This window comes from Chlorocebus sabaeus, chromosome 19 (genome assembly GCF_047675955.1).
Source record: "Chlorocebus sabaeus isolate Y175 chromosome 19, mChlSab1.0.hap1, whole genome shotgun sequence".
In the NCBI taxonomy this organism is placed as follows: domain Eukaryota; kingdom Metazoa; phylum Chordata; class Mammalia; order Primates; family Cercopithecidae; genus Chlorocebus; species Chlorocebus sabaeus.
The window spans coordinates 9,015,807-9,035,069 of NC_132922.1; the positions used below are offsets into that span (position 1 = coordinate 9,015,807).

The 19,263-nt window shown below is 48.9% G+C and overlaps 2 protein-coding genes across 2 annotated transcripts in view; both read right to left on the reverse strand.

The window, feature by feature from the left end:
* SREBF2 (sterol regulatory element binding transcription factor 2) overlaps positions 1–11,524 on the reverse strand; it is a 74,970-nt gene extending 63,446 nt beyond the window's left edge. Inside the window, exon 1 of the mRNA XM_007975929.3 lies at positions 11,258–11,524. Coding sequence (XP_007974120.2) covers positions 11,258–11,345 — 88 coding nt within the window. The 5' untranslated portion in view covers positions 11,346–11,524. The remainder of the gene's footprint in view (positions 1–11,257) is intronic.
* A 1,226-nt stretch (positions 11,525–12,750) lies between these two features.
* Positions 12,751–19,263, reverse strand: part of CCDC134 (coiled-coil domain containing 134) — a 31,361-nt gene continuing 24,848 nt past the window's right edge. The window contains exon 7 of the mRNA XM_007975928.3: positions 12,751–18,961. Coding sequence (XP_007974119.1) covers positions 18,836–18,961 — 126 coding nt within the window. The 3' untranslated portion in view covers positions 12,751–18,835. The remainder of the gene's footprint in view (positions 18,962–19,263) is intronic.

The window sequence follows — 19,263 nt, forward strand, 5'->3', positions numbered from 1 at the left end:
CATGTAGGAAGAATTAAACACAATAGAAAACAATTATCACAAGCTGAGGTCCAGCTCTGTCCAAGAAAAAAACAGAAAGTCCACCCAACTAACTCAGAAAAACTACTAAGACTGATTTTTAAAAATTCCAATCAAGGGACTAGGTGCAGTGGCTCATGCCTGTAATCCTAGCACTTTGGGAGGCCAAGGTGGGAGGAGCGCTTAAGCCCAGGAGTTCAAGACCAGCTTGGGTAACACATCAAGACCCTGTGTCTACAAAAAATACAAAAATAAGTAGCCAGGCTTGGTGGCACGTGCCTGCAGTCTCAGCTACTTGCGAGGCTAAGGCAGGAAGATCATTGGAGCCTAGGAGTTTAAGGCTGTGATATGCCATGATCACATCAATGCACTCCAGCCTGGGGGACAGAGCTAGACTCTGTATCCAAAAAAAAAAAAAAAAAAAGTCAAATCAAAGTATTGTGAGAAATTAGACTATAACAAAAGGGCATTTCCTAAAATCTGCAGATTTTGGTGAAAAGTGGTCTTAAGAGAACTACAGTGAAAGGAAGCAACTTCCAGAATACCTCTATTTATAGTGATGGAAAGCCCCAAATAATTCTTACACGAGGACGCACTGAAATTTTGGGGCAGCAAGGACTACCCACTCTGAAACTACATGAAAGAGAACTCAGACAAGAAGAGCGTTTCAGTAAAACGGCGTAAAACAAGAAACCATTTTCCAAGTGCCCCAAAAGCAGAGGACTGAAAATAAGGAGCTGCTGTACATCTTTTCTCTTCTCTTCTCTTCTCTGTGAGACAGAGTCTTACTCTGTTGCCTAGGCTGGAGTGCAGTAGTGCGATCTTGGCTCTCTACAACCTCCATCTCCGGGGTTCAAGCATGCCTCAGCCTTCCGAGCAGCTAAGATTACAGGCATGTGCCACCATGCCTGGCTAATTTTTGTATTTTTGGTAGAGACGGGGTTTCGCCATATTGGCCAGGCTGGTCTCCAACTCCTGACCTCAAGTGATCCGCCCGCCTCAGCCTTCCAAAGTGCTGGGATTACAGGCATGAGCCAATGTGCCCGGCCTGCTGTATGTATTCTTAAGGAGCAATTTTAAAAGTAAGGAAAGTAGGGAAACCAGATGAAGGATCACTCCAAAAAAACCCAGAGCAGCAGAAGTGTAAGAAAACCCCAATCACTAAGGGCCTGAGCAAGTAAAGGGGACATGTGAGGTATTGGAAGGGATCGCTTAGAAAGTTGGTCTTTACCCACTGACTGTCCCGTGGTCTTGAGCAGAGAAAAATTGAGGAGCCAGAAGGCCAGGACCAGAAGGGTCTGTATGTGTGCAGTGTTGGGGACAGGGGCGGTAAGAGCTCTAAATTGGCAAAAGTACAGCAAAGAGGCAGAATAAAGGGAATAAAGAGTCCCAATTTGACTGTGCTTGGAAGCTATGAGGAAACAGGCTCCTTCCACACATTGGTGGGAGTGTAAATTGGTTCATCCACTATGGACAGCAGTTTGGCAGGATCTAACAAAACTACAAATGCACACAGAGCCAGTAGCAAATGTTAGGTCCTGCCCCTTCCTCTTATCTTTTTTTTTAGACAGAGTTTCACTCTTGTTGCCCAGGCTGGTGTGCAATGGTGCGGTCTCGGCTCACTTTGCCTCCCGGGTTCAAGCAATTCTGCTGCCTCAGCCTCCCAAGTAGCTGGGATTACAGGCACCTGCTTCCATGACCGTCTAATTTTTTGTATTTTTAGTAGAGATGGGGTTTCACCATGTTGGCCAGGCTGATCTTGCTCAGGTGATCTGCCCACCTCAGCCTCCCGAAGTGCTGGGATTACAGGCATCAGCCACCACACCTGGCCATCTTTTTTTTTTTTTTTGAGACAGTGTCTCGCTCTGTGGTCCAAGTTGGAACACAGTGGTGAGATCTCAGCTCACTGCAACCTCTATCTCCCGGGTTCAAGCGATTCTCCTGCCTCAGCCTCCCGAGTAGCTGGGATTACAGGCTCGTGCCACCACGCCCGGCTATTTTTTGTATTTTTTAGTAGAGACGGGGTTTCACCATGTTAGCCAGGATGGTCTCGATCTCCTGACCTTGTGATTCGCCCAGCTCGGCCTCCCAAAGTGCTGGGATTACAGGCATGAGCCACAGTGCCCAGTCCCTCTCCTGTTTTACCTAACTGGATTCTTGTGACAACTAAATGTTGGAGACAGCACCACCCTTGTTTTGATCCAACAATCCCACTTCTGGTAACTGATTCTGCATCTACACTTGCACATGTGTGAAAGGATGAATTTACAAAGCTATTCATTGAAGCATTGTTTTTAATAGCTAAAGACTGAAAATACCTTCAGATGTCCATCAAAAAAGAACTGGATGAATAAATTACAGGTCATCATAAAATGGAAAACCATGCAGCAGTGAAAAAATCTGGGATGATCTATAAGATACATTGGTAAGTGGAAAGGAAAAGGCAAGACACAGAAGAACAGGGCTTATAGTGTGCTAAACTTTTTCAGTCAAAAAGGAAAGCAAAGCAAAAACTAAAATCAATATTTGTTATTAGCTTGTTTTGTAATAACAAATACATTTTGAAGCAGGTAAAAGAAACTAAAAATTTAATTACTTGTGATGGAGTGGTGGGACTAGGGAGATCGTGGGTAGGGCTGAGAGCAAGACTTTTCACAGCACCTTTTTATGTGTTTTATTTTGATTCATATGAATGTACTATCTTTTCAAAAAATAAAAATATTTTCCAAGTTGTAATTCCCAATCACCATAGTAATTTGTAGCGCTGGCAATGTTTTTAAAATGAAAGGGCTATGGCTGGCAGTGTGTTACCCAGCTCAACTTAAAGACTCCTCTTTGGAAGACACACGCCCATGAACAAATTCCCAGGTGACTTGTTTACAACGATTCAGAACAACAGTAAGTGCTCATGTTAAGAGAAAATTGCAAATGATGAAAATGTTCAACAGGTACACAGGTATGTAAGGGTTTGCCTATTCAGATGAATCACATTAGATTACATGGTGATTACACCTCAACTACTTCAACATAGAGCAACCCATATGTGAAAACACTGTGATATGGATGCACAGAAGCAATGTTCGGACAACAATCCAGAAGGATATGGACAATTTGATATTAATGAAGTTCTAATTGAATAAAACTGCTTGAGAATTTCCTTTTTTAAATTACAAATTTGAGAAGAGAAATGATCTAGTTGAGAAAGAAGCAAAAATATATATATTTTTAAATGCCAAGACATGAACTGAATATGAGAGCTATATAAAAGCCTGTTCAATGAGAGGCAAGCAGCATTCAAGAACATTAGGCCAAAGGCCTGGGTGTGAATGCGGGGAATGTTTGTCAAGGGCGAGGCCAAATAGAGGAGGGAGGAGAAACCCAGGGGACACTAGTGTCGTGATCTAAGCAACCTCCAAAAACATATCCCAGGAAATGTAACTGGATGAGACCAGGAGATAAAAATGGGTGGAAAATAAATAAGCTGTGGACAATAGCAGCTCTTCCAACCCAAACGTTAGCAACCCTCTATATACTCCAGTGTCAAAACACACCTTATGTCTTTAAGAAGGTACAAAAGGGATGAAAAGCAGATCTGTGCTTCAGCTCACCGAGCAGTTTTTCCAAAGCATCCCTCCCTGGAGGAATGTGAAGTCAGTTTCCACTCTTCTCCCACCTCTACCTCCTAGGGGTGTGCTGACCACAATCACCCCCAACACTCACTCCTAGCTCAGTCAGTTGGCCACTCCAACTTTCCCAATGGTGTGAACACCCAGACTGAACTTGAGGTGCTTTCCTTCCCTCATTAGACACACTTTTACAGAGTGCCTATTCAGTGCCAGGTACTGCAGGGTACTCTGCCAAAGATGAAACTGGGTGTCTGCAGGGAGAAGCAAGCAGAGGCCCAAATCAGTGCCATGGAAAGGTTCAGGTACTGGAAATTCCTCTGCAGGCTTGGGTGACAAGTAGGCTGATAGCAGGACTGCATGAACTCAGGTATCAGACAGCTCTCCAGAGCCCCAACAAGTAGGGACAGTGACTGTCAGCCCAGTCACATCAAGGCACATTGTCATGGAATTCAGAACATAAAGACAGGATCCTAAAAGCTCCCAGAGAAGAAAACAGGTCACACACAAAGGATCAAGAAAGGAAACAGCCTCAGATTTCTCTACTAGAAGCAAGATAATCAGACAATGCCTTCAAAATTCTGACATAAAACTCTGTCCAACCTAAAATTCTAAACTCAGCCAAACTACCAAATTGGAATGAGGTTAGTATAAAGATGTTTTTAGATAGGCAAGGCCTCAAAGAGTTACCTCCAATGTACTCTTTCTCAGGAAGCCACTGGAGGATGTGCTCCACTAAAATAAGTGAGTAAAAAAACAAGAACTGGGAAAGAAGAGCTTCAACTTTGCCCCCAAGGGTGATGGTCAGGGGTTGTCCCAAGGTAAGTGAGGGGAGAGCAGCCCTAAACAATAGCCATCAGATGGGGCAGGAAAGAAGAGAACTGACCACTACATTGAAAGTTTCCATCACAAGATTTAGGGCTGAATTAGTTACAGGAACACAGAAACTAAGCATGTGAATAAATGGGACTATTTATTATAAGCCCTTGGAAAACATAAACAACAACAAATGTAGACGATCTACCCAAGATAAATGAACATATATGTCCACACAGAAACTTGTACACAAAAGTTTGTAGCAGCTTCATTCATAATGTAGCCAGAGTGGAAATGGCCCAAATGTCCATCAACTGAGGAGTAGATAAAACAGAATGTGGCGTGTCCATGCAATGGAACACTACACTGCAACATGATGAACCTAAGCAATATTATGCTACCTGTCTGATTCCATTTATGAGATGTCCAGAATAGGCAAACTCATCAAGACAGAAAGTAGCTTAGCTTATTGAAAAAATTATTCCACTTTCTCCAAAGAGAATTACTTGCCTCCATTTGCCCATCTCCCACTCACCCCTGCTTCCTTTCTGCCTTGGATTCCCTCATCTGACTGTTCTGGCAAAGGTCGGCTTCCTAATACCAAGTCCCATAACTCCTTGCATGGCCTTGTCATCCTTGCTGTTCTCTGTGGCACTGTCTCCATCATCTATGGACTACTCTTTGAAAAGCTATCACTTTCCTAACCTCGAATCTCCCAGTTCTCTCCTCTTGACTCAGCAGGGCCTCTCTTCAATCTCCATCCCAGTTTTACCCTCTCTGAAGTATCAACCTACTTCTCATTTCCTACTGGATGACCCCCAGGCACCCCAATTTCAGCACAATTAAGACAAAATTTCTTCATTTCCCCAAACCAGTTCTTCCTGCTGACTTCTGAACTCTCCCAATGCTCCAGGCTCAAAGTCTTAATGGGATCTTAGAATTCTCCCTCTGCTCTGCCTTCAGGGCCAAGCTTTCAATGAGGACATGTCCTGTCACATCCCCAACACTCACTCCTAGCTCACCCAGTTGGCCATTCCAACTTTCCCAATGGTGTGAACACTCAGACCGAACTTGAGGTGCTTTCCTTTCCTCACCAGACACACCTTTACAGAGCACCTATTCAGTGCCAGGTACTGCAGGGTACTCTGTCAAACTGGGTGTCTGCAGGGAGAAGCAAGCAGAGACCCAAGTCAGTGCCATGGAAAGGCACTTGAATGAGGGCCACTTCCCACCCAAATTTGTCACCCTTCAACACCTCACACCTGGATGGCTACAGTTTCCTAATTAGCCTCCCTGCCTCCAGTCTTCCTTGCCTATCACCACCGTTCAATATTCTTTTCATTTTTTTGAGACAAGGTCTTGCTCTGTTGCCTAGGCTGGAGTGCAGTGGCGCAATCTGGGCTCATTGCGATTCTCCTGCCTCAGCTTCCCACGTAGCTGGGATTACAGGTGCCCGCCACCACGCCCAGCTAATTTTTGTATTATTTAGTAGAGATGGGGTTTCACCATGTTGGCCAGTCTGGTCTCAAACTCCTGACCTCAGGTAATCCACCCTCCTCAGCCTCCCAAAATGCTGGGATTACAGACGTGAGCCACCGCACCCAGCCCACAGTTCAATTTTCTTAAAACCCATGATTCGTGTGTCACCCCCTACTTGAAAATCTTCAATAATTCCTCCCTATATTCCATAAAACACCTTGCATCTACAGTACAATTTAGCTCCACCTCACCTCTCAGACCTCATCTTCTACTGTTTCCTCACACACACTATATTCCAAGAAATCTCTAGTAATCTTTTATTTCTAAAGGCAGCTTGTTCTAATTCCTCCCACATACTTGTCAGGCTGCTCCTGCCACCCATCTATTTGGACCCAGCAAAAAGGTCACCTCCATGACTGTGCCTTTCCTGATCCCAGTGGAAGAGGATCCCACCTCGATGCCCTTCCAGAAGACCTGTTGTGTAACAGTGCATGAGGCCCTTTCTCGAACTAGAGATATATAACACAAAATGAAATGGTAGACTTATTATATTATGGGAAACCTGGGGGCCTGGGACAATAGAATATTCTGCAGTAGACAAGACACCAGAGATCAACTAGCACACATGCTTTATTGGGTGCCTATAGTATATTTTTTTCTAAAATTGAGCCAACATACAAACATCTGAGGTTTTTTTTTTTTTTTTTTGGAGATAGTCTCGCTCTTGTTGCCCAGGCTGGAATGCAATGGCGCCGTCTCAGCTCACTGCAACCTCCACCTCCCGGGTTCAAGCAATTCTCCTGCCTCAGCCTCCCAAGTAGCTGGGATTACAGGCATGAGCCACCACACCCGGCTAATTTTGTATTTTTAGCAGAGATGGGGTTTCTCCATGTTGGTCAGGCTGGTCTTAAACTCCCAACCTCGGGCAATCCACCCACCTTGGCCTCCCAAAGTGCTGGGATTACAGGCATGAGCCACCATGTCCAGCACTTTTTTTTTTTAAGATGGAGTCTCATTCTGTTGCCTAGGCTGGAGTGCAGTGGCATGATCTCAGCTTACTGCAACCTCTGCCTCCCAGGTTCAAGTGATTCTCCTGTCTCTGCCTCCCGAGTAGCTGGGACTACAGGCACCCACCACCACGCCCGACTAATTTTTGTATTTTTAGTAGAGATGAGGTTTCACCATATTGGCCAGGTTGGTCTTGAACTCCTGACCTCATGATCCACACACCTCAGCTTCCCAAAGTTCTAGGATTACAGGTGTGAGCCACTGTGCCCAGCCAAAAATCTGGGTATTTCAAATAAAAATCCAGACTTGGGCATCTCTTGAAAGAGACACTGATACCTCTCTTCCAAGAAGCCTCCCTGGACATCCGAATCTAAGTAGGCTAGCCCAGTCACACTCTATAATATGGTCCAATTTTATTTTTTTCACGGTGCCCTGCCAAAACTGTTCATTTATTTTACTCAACTTGTATTTCCTCCATCAAGAATGTAAGCTTCCTAAGAGAGAAGACACATCGTCTGTCTTGCTCAAGTTATCCTTTGTCCATCACAGGAATACTTAGAAGCCACTCAAGAGATGTGTTGAATGAGTGAATGAATGTGGCCTCCCTGAGCCCATATCCTTAAAGGGTACCAATGGACTGGAACACAGCAGACATTGTGGAATGGATCCTTGCCTGCCTGTACCTCCTGGAAGCTCTTTAGGTTGCATCTACCCCTTATCCCCACCATACACATACAAAGGAAGTAAATGTACTCACCCTGCCTCTCCCCTTCCTCACCTGACTATAGCTCCTAGAAGCATCCAGGCTGGCTATCCTTGATCTAATCTAACTCCAAACCATGTCCAGGACAATTAGTATCCTGTCCAGCCCAAGATCACTGGATCACTCAGGAATTCCACAAATATTTAATGAGCACTATGTGCCAGGCACTGTTCTAGGTGCAAAGAATTCAGTGGGAATGAAACGAAGGTCCCTGCCTCATGGAGCTAACATTCAATAAGGGGAACACAGGGGTGAGAATCAAGGGATAATTTTATCTTCAGACCACTGACCTTCAGCCTGCCCAGCTCTTTTTGTCCTCCAAGGCCCAGGTCAAGAGCTACCTCTTTGGTGTGGTCTTCCTGGTAAGCCAGACTTTACCAAGCTACCCTCACTGCTGACTTTCACTTGTTGCCCTGTGCAATTTTAAGCTGTTCTATACTGGTACTAGAGTTTCTCATCTCAAGCTCCATGAAGCCATAACATTCTATGGTATCTTTCATGATTCCTTACAGCTCAGAAACCACAGCCAGCACTTGAATATTTGTTGATCAACTGAAGACATGGAACCACTTTTCCTAAACCTGGCCCCTAGGTCTCCTGTGACAAAACAGTCACACCTCTTCCTTGTGTGGTATATAACTATATTTTGCGGCAAAACCTTATGCACTGTTATAAACCAGGTCTTCTGGAAGGACAGAGAAGTGGAATCATCTTCCACTGGGATCAAACCTAAAGGACCTGTGAAACCACTGAACCACTGTGGTAGTTTCCAGAGGGTGGTAGTTTCCATTTTATTCAGAAATCTATGGGGATAAAGACAGTATTAACCAATAGGTAATTTAAACTCATTACAAATTAAGACAGGGTTGGGTATAGAGGCTCATGCCGGTAATCCCAGTACTTTGGGAGGCCAAGACAGGAGGACTGCATGTGCCTGAAAGTTCAAGACTAGCCTGGGCAACACAGTGAGACCGGCTCTACAAAATATATATATATATATATAAAAATATAAATTAGCTGGGCATGGTGGTACATGCCTTAGTCCTAACTAGTCAGGAAGCTGAGCTGGAAGGATTGCTTAAGCTTAAGAGTTCAGTGAGCCTTGTGCCACTGCACTCCAGCCTGGGCAACAGCCAGACACTGTCTCTAAAAAAAAATTAGGTGGCTCAGCCAGGCGCGGTGGCTCATGCCTGTAGTCCCAGCAGCACTTTGGGAGGCCAAGGCAGGCGGATCACCTGAGGTTGGGAGTTCAAGACCAGCCTGATCAACATGGAGAAATCCTGTCTCTATTAAAAATGCAAAATTAGCCAGGTATAGTGGCGCATGCCTGTAATCCCAGCTACTAGGGAGGCTGAGACAGGAGAATCGCTTGAACCCAGGAGGCGGAGGTTGAGGAGAGCCGAGATCGCACCATTGCACTCCAGCCTGGGCAACAAGAGCGAAACTCCGTCACAAAAAACAAAAACAAAAAAACAAATCAGGTGGCTCACACCTGTAATCCTAGCACTTTAGGAGGCCGAGGCAGGAGGATCGTTTGAGCCCAAGAATAGACCTCACCTCTACAAAATTCAAAAAATTTGCTTCTGGGCGTGGTGGTGTGCGTCTCTGGTCCCAGCTACTTGGGAGGCTGAGGTGGGAGGATTGCTTGAGCCCAGAAGGTCAAGGCTGCAGTGAGCTGTGATTGTGCCACTGCATTCCAGCCTGGGTGACAGAATGAGACCCTGTCTCAAAAAATAACTACATAAAAAGTAAAATTTAAAAGTTAGATAAATAAACAAAATAAGACAAGTAGGAATTAATCATGGAATAGGAATGCAAAATCCATATGAATTTCTTTCTGTGCCCTTGCAGGTAGGCAGCTATAGACATACAGTACTTTCTACTGGCTGTGTAATCTTCAGTAAATTAATGAACTACCCTGGGACTCACTTCCAGGTTCTGTGAGAGGGAGATGACTAGTATAACAGTTCTCTCTACCTGACAGGGTTGTTATGAGGATTGAGAACATTAACATGTATAAGTGTTTAACACCGTCTGGCACATAAGTTCTCAAAACATGTTAGCTGCCCTTGCTATATTCCCAACCCCCACCTACCCCACCCCCCATTTGTTAACCCATTTCTGTATTTAGGAGCACTTAGTAAAGAGTCTGTGGTTAGAACTGGGGCTTCAATTAAGGGTCTTACCACACTGCCCACATGACCAAAATGGAAAGCAAGGACAAACCAAGGGGAGAAATATTACAAAAGCAAAATGGGAAAATGGCAAACAGATCCTTTTCAATTAGCTGCTGCATTTATCTCTTCCCCCAAAAGAGAATCTTCTGCTGCTTCTGTTTCTTCATCTGCACATTGGGGATGTAGCCATCATACATGCCTGCAAGGCTGTAGTGAGATCCTGGACATGAAAGCATGCTGAAAACTGAAAAGTACAATGCACCTGTGTTTCTGCCTAAGCTCTCTAAGGTGAGTGGCCTTAGATAAGTCAACATCTCCTGGCCTCAGCTTCTTCAATTACCGTATTAAAATAGGAGTAACAAGAATATCTCACAGGATTGTTGTGAGGAAGAAGTGAAATAATACAAAGTATTTTGAGGCCTAGAACATAAGAGTGGAATTATCGAGTTAGTAAGATTACTAGCCTAGTCAACTGGACTCCTTCCTGAAAGGAGGGGTATAGAAAAACCAATACTGGCCCAGGAACTGCAAGAACTAGGCTCTAACCAGCCGGGTGACCTTGAGCAAGCCGTTGACCCTCTCTAAATCGTGGTTCCCGTGGTCGCAAAATGAGTATTTTAAGAGAGGATCCCTGGGCTCCTACCAGCTCTTCCACTCCGCTGTTAAGGCGCCGGAACAAAGGCCACCCGCTCCCCAGCCCGTACCCGAGGGGCCACAACTCAAAATTCCTTCTGCTCAATTCCCTTTGCAGCGTGACAGCAGGAGCGCCCGGCTCTCCATCCCGGAGAGATGTGTCCACATGCCGCCGCCACTGCTCTCTTCATCAGCAACTTGCTTCTGCAGTCGCTGCCCAGAGTTTCGCGGAGCACCCGGCGACCTGGCCGTCGATCAATCCCGAGAAGCCCAGGGATTCGGGGCGCCGAGACTGGGGGCTGGGCCCCGGGAATCCCAAAGCCGCCCCCGCGTCCGGGCAGGGAGTGACAGGTGCGACGCACGGTCGCGGGCGGCGGGAGAGTGGACCACGCAAAGCGCGTGTGGGCGCGCGAGGGAGGCGGCAGCCACGCGCTCTCCTTAGGCCGCTCCCTGAGACGCCCCCGCGACGTCCCTGGCCCCGTGCTCTGGAACCCGCGACCTTCGCGCCGCTTTCGGCCCCGCGGCGCCCCAGATCCCACGGCCTCCCGGAGCGGCGCGGCTGGGCAGGGCTCAAGCTCGCAGCGCAGGAAGGGCTGGGGACCGCCGGGGGGACAGTGCGCACGGGGTTCTTGCCGCGCGAGCCGGAGCTGTCTGGGGGTGGGCGCACGCGCACCCGGGCGCGCCGCCGTAACCCCTTCCTCCCCGCGCGGCCCCCGCACTCCCACCCACCCACCACTCACCGTCGATGTCCCCCAGGGTCAGCTCGTCGCCCAGCTCCGTGAGGGTCTCCATGGTCTCCAGACCGCCCAGCTCGCCGCTCTCGTCCATCGCCCGGCTCAGCGCAGAAGCCCCCCTGCCGTCCCGCTCAGGGAGACGCGGGGGCGGTGCCGTCGCCACCGCCCATGACACCCGACAACCCCCGCCCGGTACCGCCTCACCGGCGGGTGCCACCCGCCGCCATGTTTGCGTTGCGCCCGGGCGCCGCACGAAAAGGGCGGGGCGGGATTCCCCCGCCCCATCCCGCGCCCCCTGCGGCCCCGCCTCCAGGCCGCGCGCCCCCCTGTTTGTTGTCAATGGGACCAGGCTCATCTCAGCCAATGGGCGCGCGAGGCGGCGCGTGGGGTGATGGCGCGTCATCGATCAGCAGCTCAGATTTGCATAGTGAGGTCCCTCCCCTCGCGGCCTCGGAGCGAATGCCCGGAGTAGCCGCCCGGTCATCATCTTAACCTTCTCCGCCTTGTTTAAAGGAGCCGCTGCCTTCTCCGTTGGATCTGCGCCACACGCAAGTCCGTTCACTGGCCTGGGAGTGAAGGGTTAACAGGCCACCCTCCACCTGCGACCGCTGGCCGCCTCCAGCCCTGGCTGGGAGCACATTACGTCATCTTCCCAGCTGCCTCCCCGCGCCCTGACCGCCTGAGAAAACCGGCGGAGTCAAACCTGGCCCCCCGGCGCTCGGGACCGGAGTCCGGGTCATCCAAGTCCCGCTTCTCCCAGCCCCCTTACAAAGGCGGGCACGGAGGCTGACAGGGTTGCGAATTGTCCCAGGGCGGTCAGGATTTTACGTCTTCTGCTTTGCACCCGCCGTGACCTCGCGCTTTCTCCAGTGGTCCTCAATCCCTGGCACCTTGGAACCACTGAGGACCTGAAAACCACGCCAGTGCCCAGGCCCGCCGCCGGCCTCCTGAGAGGGGGGGCCCCGGGCATGAGTTTTTTGAAAAAGTTCCACCAGGATTCTGAAGCGCAGCCCACCCACGAATTTCCACTTCTTGAAGCACCTCACTGCCCCGTCTCGCAGCTGGTCGTGTTGTAAACTTCTAGGAATTTAGCCTAAGGAATAAAAATTACAAGTGTTTAAAGAAATGCTGTAGGCCGGGCGCCGTGGCTCACGCCTGTAATCCCAGCACTTTGGGAGGCCGAGGCGGGCGGATCACTAGGTCAGGAGATCGAAACCATCCTGGCTAACACAGTGAAACCCCGTCTCTACTAAAAATACAAAAAATCAGCCGGGGTGGTGGCGGGCGCCTGTAGTCCCAGCTACTCGGGAGGCTGAGGTAGGAGAATGGCGTGAACCTGGGAGGCGGAGCTTGCAGTGAGCCGAGATGGCGACCCTGCACTCCAGCCTGGGCAACAGAGCGAGACTCCGTCTAAAAGAAAAAAAGCACTGTAACTAGGAAGAGGTGAGAATAAGGAAATGAATATGTAAATTACATCCACACGATGGAATACTAAGGGATCATTAAAAATTATGCACACAAATGTGTATTTATTGGCAAGAAGAGGCGTTCACAATATATTGATAAAAGGGAAAAGTTTCCTGCCAGTTTGTGAGAGGCAGCTGTTGCTTAGTGATCAATAATTAAGAACACACAGGCTGTGTGGAGGCAGACACGTGGATCCACTAATTCACTTTGTGTCCTTGGGCTGTTTAATTGTTCTAAGCCTCAGTTTTGTCATCTCTAAAATGGGGATAAAATAGTATCCCTCATAGCTGTGGTTAAGTGAGATTATTTGCACATTCAATTGACAATATTTATTGACCATCTCTGTGGCAGGGAAAAGAATGTGTCCTGCCCTCTGAGAGCTTCCAGTCTAGCAAAACAAACAAAAACAAAAAAACCCAGAAATCCCACACCCATATTAAACATAAAAATAAATTACAGATGATGGTACAAGTCATCAAGGAAAGGTAATGGAGGTGATGAAACAAACAAGGGACCTGACTTGTGCTGTCAAGAAGACTGAAGAAGTGACTTTTAAGATGAAACCTAAAATTATGAGAGAACTGCAGCTGTTACAGCCAAAGGGGAAATGATGGCATGGATAAAGGCCTCGAGGCAGGAGGAGCTCCTGGTAGCCAGCTCTCGGCATAAGCTTTGGCATACAGTAATTGCCTTGCATGCTGCTGTATGGCAATTGAAAAAATAAGGATCTGGCCAGGCGTGGTGGCTCACGCCGGTAATCCCAGCACTTTGGGAGGCCAAGGTGGGCAAATCATTTGAGGTCAGGAGTTTGAGACCAGCCTGACCAACATGGTGAAACCCCGTCTCTACTAAAAATACAAAAATCAGCTGGGTGTGGTGGCGCATGCCTGTAATCCCAGCTACCCGGTAGGAGAATCACTGGAACCTGGGAGACAGAGGCTGCAGAATGCTGAGATCATGTCACTGCATTCCAGCCTGGGAGACAGAGCAAGACTCTGTCTCAAAAAAAAAAAAAAAAAAAAAAAAAAAAAAAAAAAAAAAAAAAGAAAGAAAGAAAAAGAAAAGAAAAGGAGAGAGAGAGAGAGAGAGAGAAAGAAAGAAAGAAAAAGAAGAAAAAATAAGGATCTATGTGCTCACCCGAAGGTTAAAAAGGATGGAAGACCCAACAGCTGGCTGTCAGACATTGTTATAGGAGTAGTGAGATTTGGGGTGAATTTTACTTTCTTTTTGGCATTTCAGTATTGTTTACATTACCTTTTATAATGAATGTGTATAACTAATGAGATATAGTGTCTTTTTTTGGGAAAACAAGACAAGATTGTTCTCGTCATTGTTTACACACAGGGAGGCTAGTATAGAATACACCAGTCTCACCCCGAAAGACACAGAAAACTAAACCCTGCTCTGGACCCAGCACTGAGCAGGAAGGTGCCACCTTCAACTGTGCTGCCTAGTGGCTCTTGCAAGGCCCCTCACACTAGTGTGTGACTGGTACTCTGGAGGGATTCAGCAACAACTCCCATACAACTCACTCTGGCCCAGGTCACCCCCACAACCCAGAATCTCAGTAACCCCCTCCAGAGGTGGCACACAGCACCTGTTCCCATAGTTCACTGGTGAACCTGCCCAGAGGCTGTGATGCCTGGCCAAGTGGACTGAGGGGGTACAAGTGAAGGTTCAGTAGAAATGGTGGAAGAATAGTGGCTGGACCCGAACCTCAGGAAACACTGGTATTTTCCCTCTGGCCCTGGGTCCCACGTAACTGAACATCTCTTCCAGGTGGTACCTTGCTTTGGCTAGCAGGAGGACAAGGGCTGGCTCTGAGATGTAGAGCAGCTTTTGACAAGTCCCTCCTCAGGACCTGAGCTCTTCATCTGAAGAGGGATGGACAGCCGGGCGCGGTGGCTCACACCTATAATCCCAGCACTTTAGGAGGCCGAGGCAGATGGATCATGAGGTCAAGAGATCAAGACCATCCTGGTCAACATGGTGAAACCCCATCTCTACTGAAAATACAAAACTTAGCTGGTCGTAGTGGCAAGCACCTGTAGTCCTAGCTACTCAGGAGGCTGAGGCAGGATAATCACTTGAACCTGGGAGGTGAAGGTTGCAGTGAGCCGAGATCGCACTACTGCACTCAAGGCTGGCGATAGAGTGAGACTCTGTCTCAAAAAAAAAAAAAAAAAAAAAAAAAAAAAAAAAAAAAGAAAGAAAGAAAGAAAAGGGATGGACGAGACTGGTAAACACTACGTTTCCATTACTACCATGGATTGGGTACCTGCTACGGGTCACAGAAGAGAATTTTATATATGGTTTTTCATTTACTTCCTCTGACCCTTCCTCTTCCCTCAATCTTTCAGGATTCAGTTCAGATATTACTTCCTCTAGGAAACCTTCCAATTAGATTAACCAAAAGTATGTACTCCACTGTTTGACACAGAGATGGGGTTAGAGAGGGAAATAACAAGTTTGGTTTTGGAAACATAAGTGATGAGAATTATCAGATAGTAACAGGGCAAGTATTCAGCTTTTAAGTCTTAGAGGGTATGGCTGCCCAAGAAGAAAATAGAAACAGCCCCACAAAAACTTCATGCAAATGGGGGCAGGTGAGGAAAGAAGAATCCAGAAGTGATAGCAGGCTCAGGCTTGACAGCAGGGAACTACAACAAGAAGCCTGAGAGAATCACCTCAAGGAGTTGTCAACAGCATCTCTCTGAGGACAGTGACAGGGAGGGGAGGAAGATGTGGGACTGGAATAAGGAGAAGGGCTGTGGACCAGGGAGGTTTTCCCTCCCAGTGGACATCTGGCAATGTCTGGAAACATTTTTGGTTGTCATAACTGGGGGACTGCTACAGGCATCTCGTAGGGAGAGGCCAGGGATGCTACTAAAATAGCCTACAATGCACAGGACAGCCCTCCTCACACACACACCCCAAACAATTATCTAGCCCCAAACGTTAATGGTGCCATCGCTGGAAAACGCTGGCTTAAAGGATATCAGGGAGCTCACAGACTCCCCGATGGTTCCAAAGACTGGGCCTAGCAGCTCAGTAGACAGGAGCAATGTCCAAGATCACACTGAGAACACCACTGTTGCCACCACTGGGCATCCCTGGCACTGGTCACTGGACTTGGCACTAGAACCACCCCTTCGCTGCTGCCCCTGGTACCTGTGACCACCAGCTCGACTCCCACAGTGGTATATACAGTTGGTAGAGCTATAGTCACGTAACAATCCCAGCTGCAAGAGGCGGCTGGACAAACATGTGCCCTAGGGCCTTTACAGCTGAGGGGGTGGGCTCTGCCTGCAGTAAGACTCAGAAAGTGGACTTCCTGGAGCAAGTGACTATAACAATCAACAGTGGCAGCAAAGGGAAGGAGAGAGGCAGCCAGTGGAGTAGTTCTATTTGTTTCTTTGAAGGTGCCCATTTGAGGGTGGAAAGGACAGGATTAACCGAGATGGAGAGAGGATGAAGGTATTAGAGGGAAGAGCCCAGGAGGAAGGAGGTGCCAGAAGGGGCAGATGAGGAGGTAGGTAAGACCAGGCCCCTCTCTTTGGCTCTGATACAGCAGGCAGTCAGTAAATCTATAGGATGAACAAGGAACCATCAGAGAAGGGCACACATCACTGAGAAGTCACTTAAATTCCAGGTTTCATCCTTTCAACCACCGGGCATTCTGAGATGGGGGGGGGGGGGGCAAGGATCTGAGTGTGAAGAGCCTGGTTCTGATAACAACAGCTGGCAAGAGACAGCCCAGGCTGGTCCCAAGTTGCCCAGGTCTTGCCACCACACTGGGCTGCCTTCCCTGTTGCTCTGCAGTTGCCCAGCTCTGCTTCAAATTATACAAATCCTGCTAATGACAGAGACCCTAGAAGTTATTCAGTAGAATGAACCTCCAGCCGAAGCTGGACCCACACCTGACTGTTCTGAGGTATCCCTTGACCTCCCTGCCACCCCAAGAAAGCTCAGTCTGCTGCCAAGCAGGCCTGGTTCTTAGAAAGTTTTTTTTCCCAGTTAAGGGGAAAGTAAAGCACCTTCTCTGCTAAGTCAGCAACCACAACCACTCTCCAGCATGAAGAGGACAGTGACTGGCCTGGTCCTCCCGGCAGGGAAGAGCTTGTGAGCTGGTCCTGACCCGCAGCTCCAGCTGCTGGCACCAGGACAGGTTAAACAGCTGAGCCAGTGAATCTGACCCTTTCCCACTGATGCAGGAAAATAGGGTCCGGAGGCACAGAACATAAGGCCAATTCACGCTTCAGCTATAACAGGAAATATCCTCCCCATAGGGCATATGCTGTAAATGAATTTGTAAATTTACTTCATCCTCTCCATTTACATAGGGTGTACCTCAGGTAACCAATGGAATCCTCTAGGGGGTATATACTCCCAAAAATTCTGTAAGGGGCCCCTTGAGCCCCTATGCTCAGGCCCTCTCCCACACTGTGGAGTATACTTTCATTCTCAATAAAACCCTTCATTCCTTCCTTGCTTTGTGCATTTGTCCAATTCTTTGTTCAAGACACTAAGAACCTGGACACCCTCCACTGTTAATGCCATGGTCCAGCCCTTTAGTTCACAGACTCTGGTGTCCATGTGGCTGGGGTCACACAACCTGAGAGGGGCAGGGTGGAGACAGAGCTAGGTCTGTTGAGTCAGTCCCACCACACTGCCCTGCCTCCGCTGCCCAGTGAGTGGGCCCAGGTGGCTGGTACAGTTCTGATGGGGAAATTTCTCCAGCACTCCTCCCAGCCCCCACACCCAGCTCTCTTCCAGCTGCTTCTTGTCCCTTTACTTCTGAGTAACTGACGGGTGCAGGATGTTCTGGGCCCTTCCATGAGGCCTCCGTAAGGCTCAGCTTCCCTTTGTTGCCACGGCCCCGAAGAGAGGCCAGCCTCAGAGAAACAGGTTAGGGCTGGGCAGGGGATTCAGATACCATCAAATTCATTTTGCCAATGAAGCTGCAGCACAGGGAGGGGAAAGGGTGGGCCAGGGAGAGTCAGCAATCTGAAGGGCTAAGACTCAGATCTAACTTGGGCTCTGTCAGTGGTAGAGGGTTGGGTGTCGAGGGGATCTGGGATGGTTTTCTCTGCTTCTTTAAGAGGCAGATCCTGACTTGGCAAAGTCAAAGAGGCAGAGCTAGAATTCTCACTAAAGCCCTTCCCTCCTCTGCTTGGGAGGGGCATGAGTGTACCCAGGGCCACATGCCCTCTGCATCTTCCCTGCCCTATGGCCTCCCGAGACGTGAAGCTGTCTGACCCGTGCAGCTTATGGCAGCCATTGCGGAGTATGGCCTCCTGCAGGGCTGCGGCCTGTCCCCCTGCAGCCCCCCCGCCACAGGTTGACTATCTTCCAGCGCTGCTGAATAGAACAAGCTGACTTCCCTGTACTTGCTCAATGACTGTCCCCAGACATCTGAGGACACAGATCATGTTGCTCCAAGGTCTTCTTGAGCTAAATGTTTCTCAGATCCCAGGACACTTCCAGGTCCCTTCCCAACACCAATCCTTTGTCAAGGGCAGTGCTGGGGTAGAAACAGGAGGCCCAAGCCAAGCCCCTTGCTTCTCTGCCCCACCAGGGCCTGGCCCCCACCACTGGTGGGGCAGAAACATCCTCCAAGCTGTTTCTACATCCCTGAGCCTTGGTTGGTCCAAAGGGTCTGCTGGCTTTTATTGTGTCTCTGCAGAGGGGCTGGGACCTGTGCCGGGCAGCTCTGTGACACCATGGGGCCAGCCGCAGGGTGGCATCCTTACCTGTGGCTCAGAACCTACTTCTGCTGCTTCCCCACCAAGAGTGGAAGCCAGCTGGCCAGAGGTTTTCAGCCACCAAAAGAGTCCAGGCAGGCATCCCCCTGCCTCCCCCAGCAGTCTGCACAGGGTCATATTTCCAGTATAAAGTCCTCTGAAGGCCTCTTCAGCAGGAGGCCCCTGAGAGAAAAGCCAGCGTGAGGCTCAGTCCCTTCAGCCAGGGCTCAGACCCAGCTCCGGGGGGCTGGGAAAATGTGGCCTCTCCTTCTGGAAGGGGCTGGCTGGTGCTCTCCACCACAACCACATCTCCACCTCTTCTTCCTCCCGACCTGCCTCCTTGTGGCCCCTTGAGCCCTGAGCTGCTCCAGGGCTATAACTCAGACTGGGATCTGGAGATCCTTGGGCCTTTTCGGATCTCTTTCCGCTTTTCCTCTTTCTTCCGGCGTTTCTCTTCTTCTCTCAAGGCCTTCTGGAAAGGGTCAGTGCTGGGAATGAACTGAAGGGAAGAGAAGAGAAGTCTGATTTAGTCTGTGGCAGCAAAGAGCCTGCTTTGAGCTAGGCCACCGGCGGGCTGTGGGAATAGGAAGGTTCCCTGGACACAGGCCCTACCCCAGACATGGAGACAGTGAAATGGGTTTGGGGAGAACTGCTGAGTGTGTGTTGGAAGATACGCAGGAGTTTGCCAAACCAACAGCATGAGGGAAGAGAAGAGTATTCTAGGTGCAGGGACAGACGCTGAGGTGGGAACCTACATGGGGCATCTGAGAAACGATACACAGATTCCTCCAGGGTGAGGGG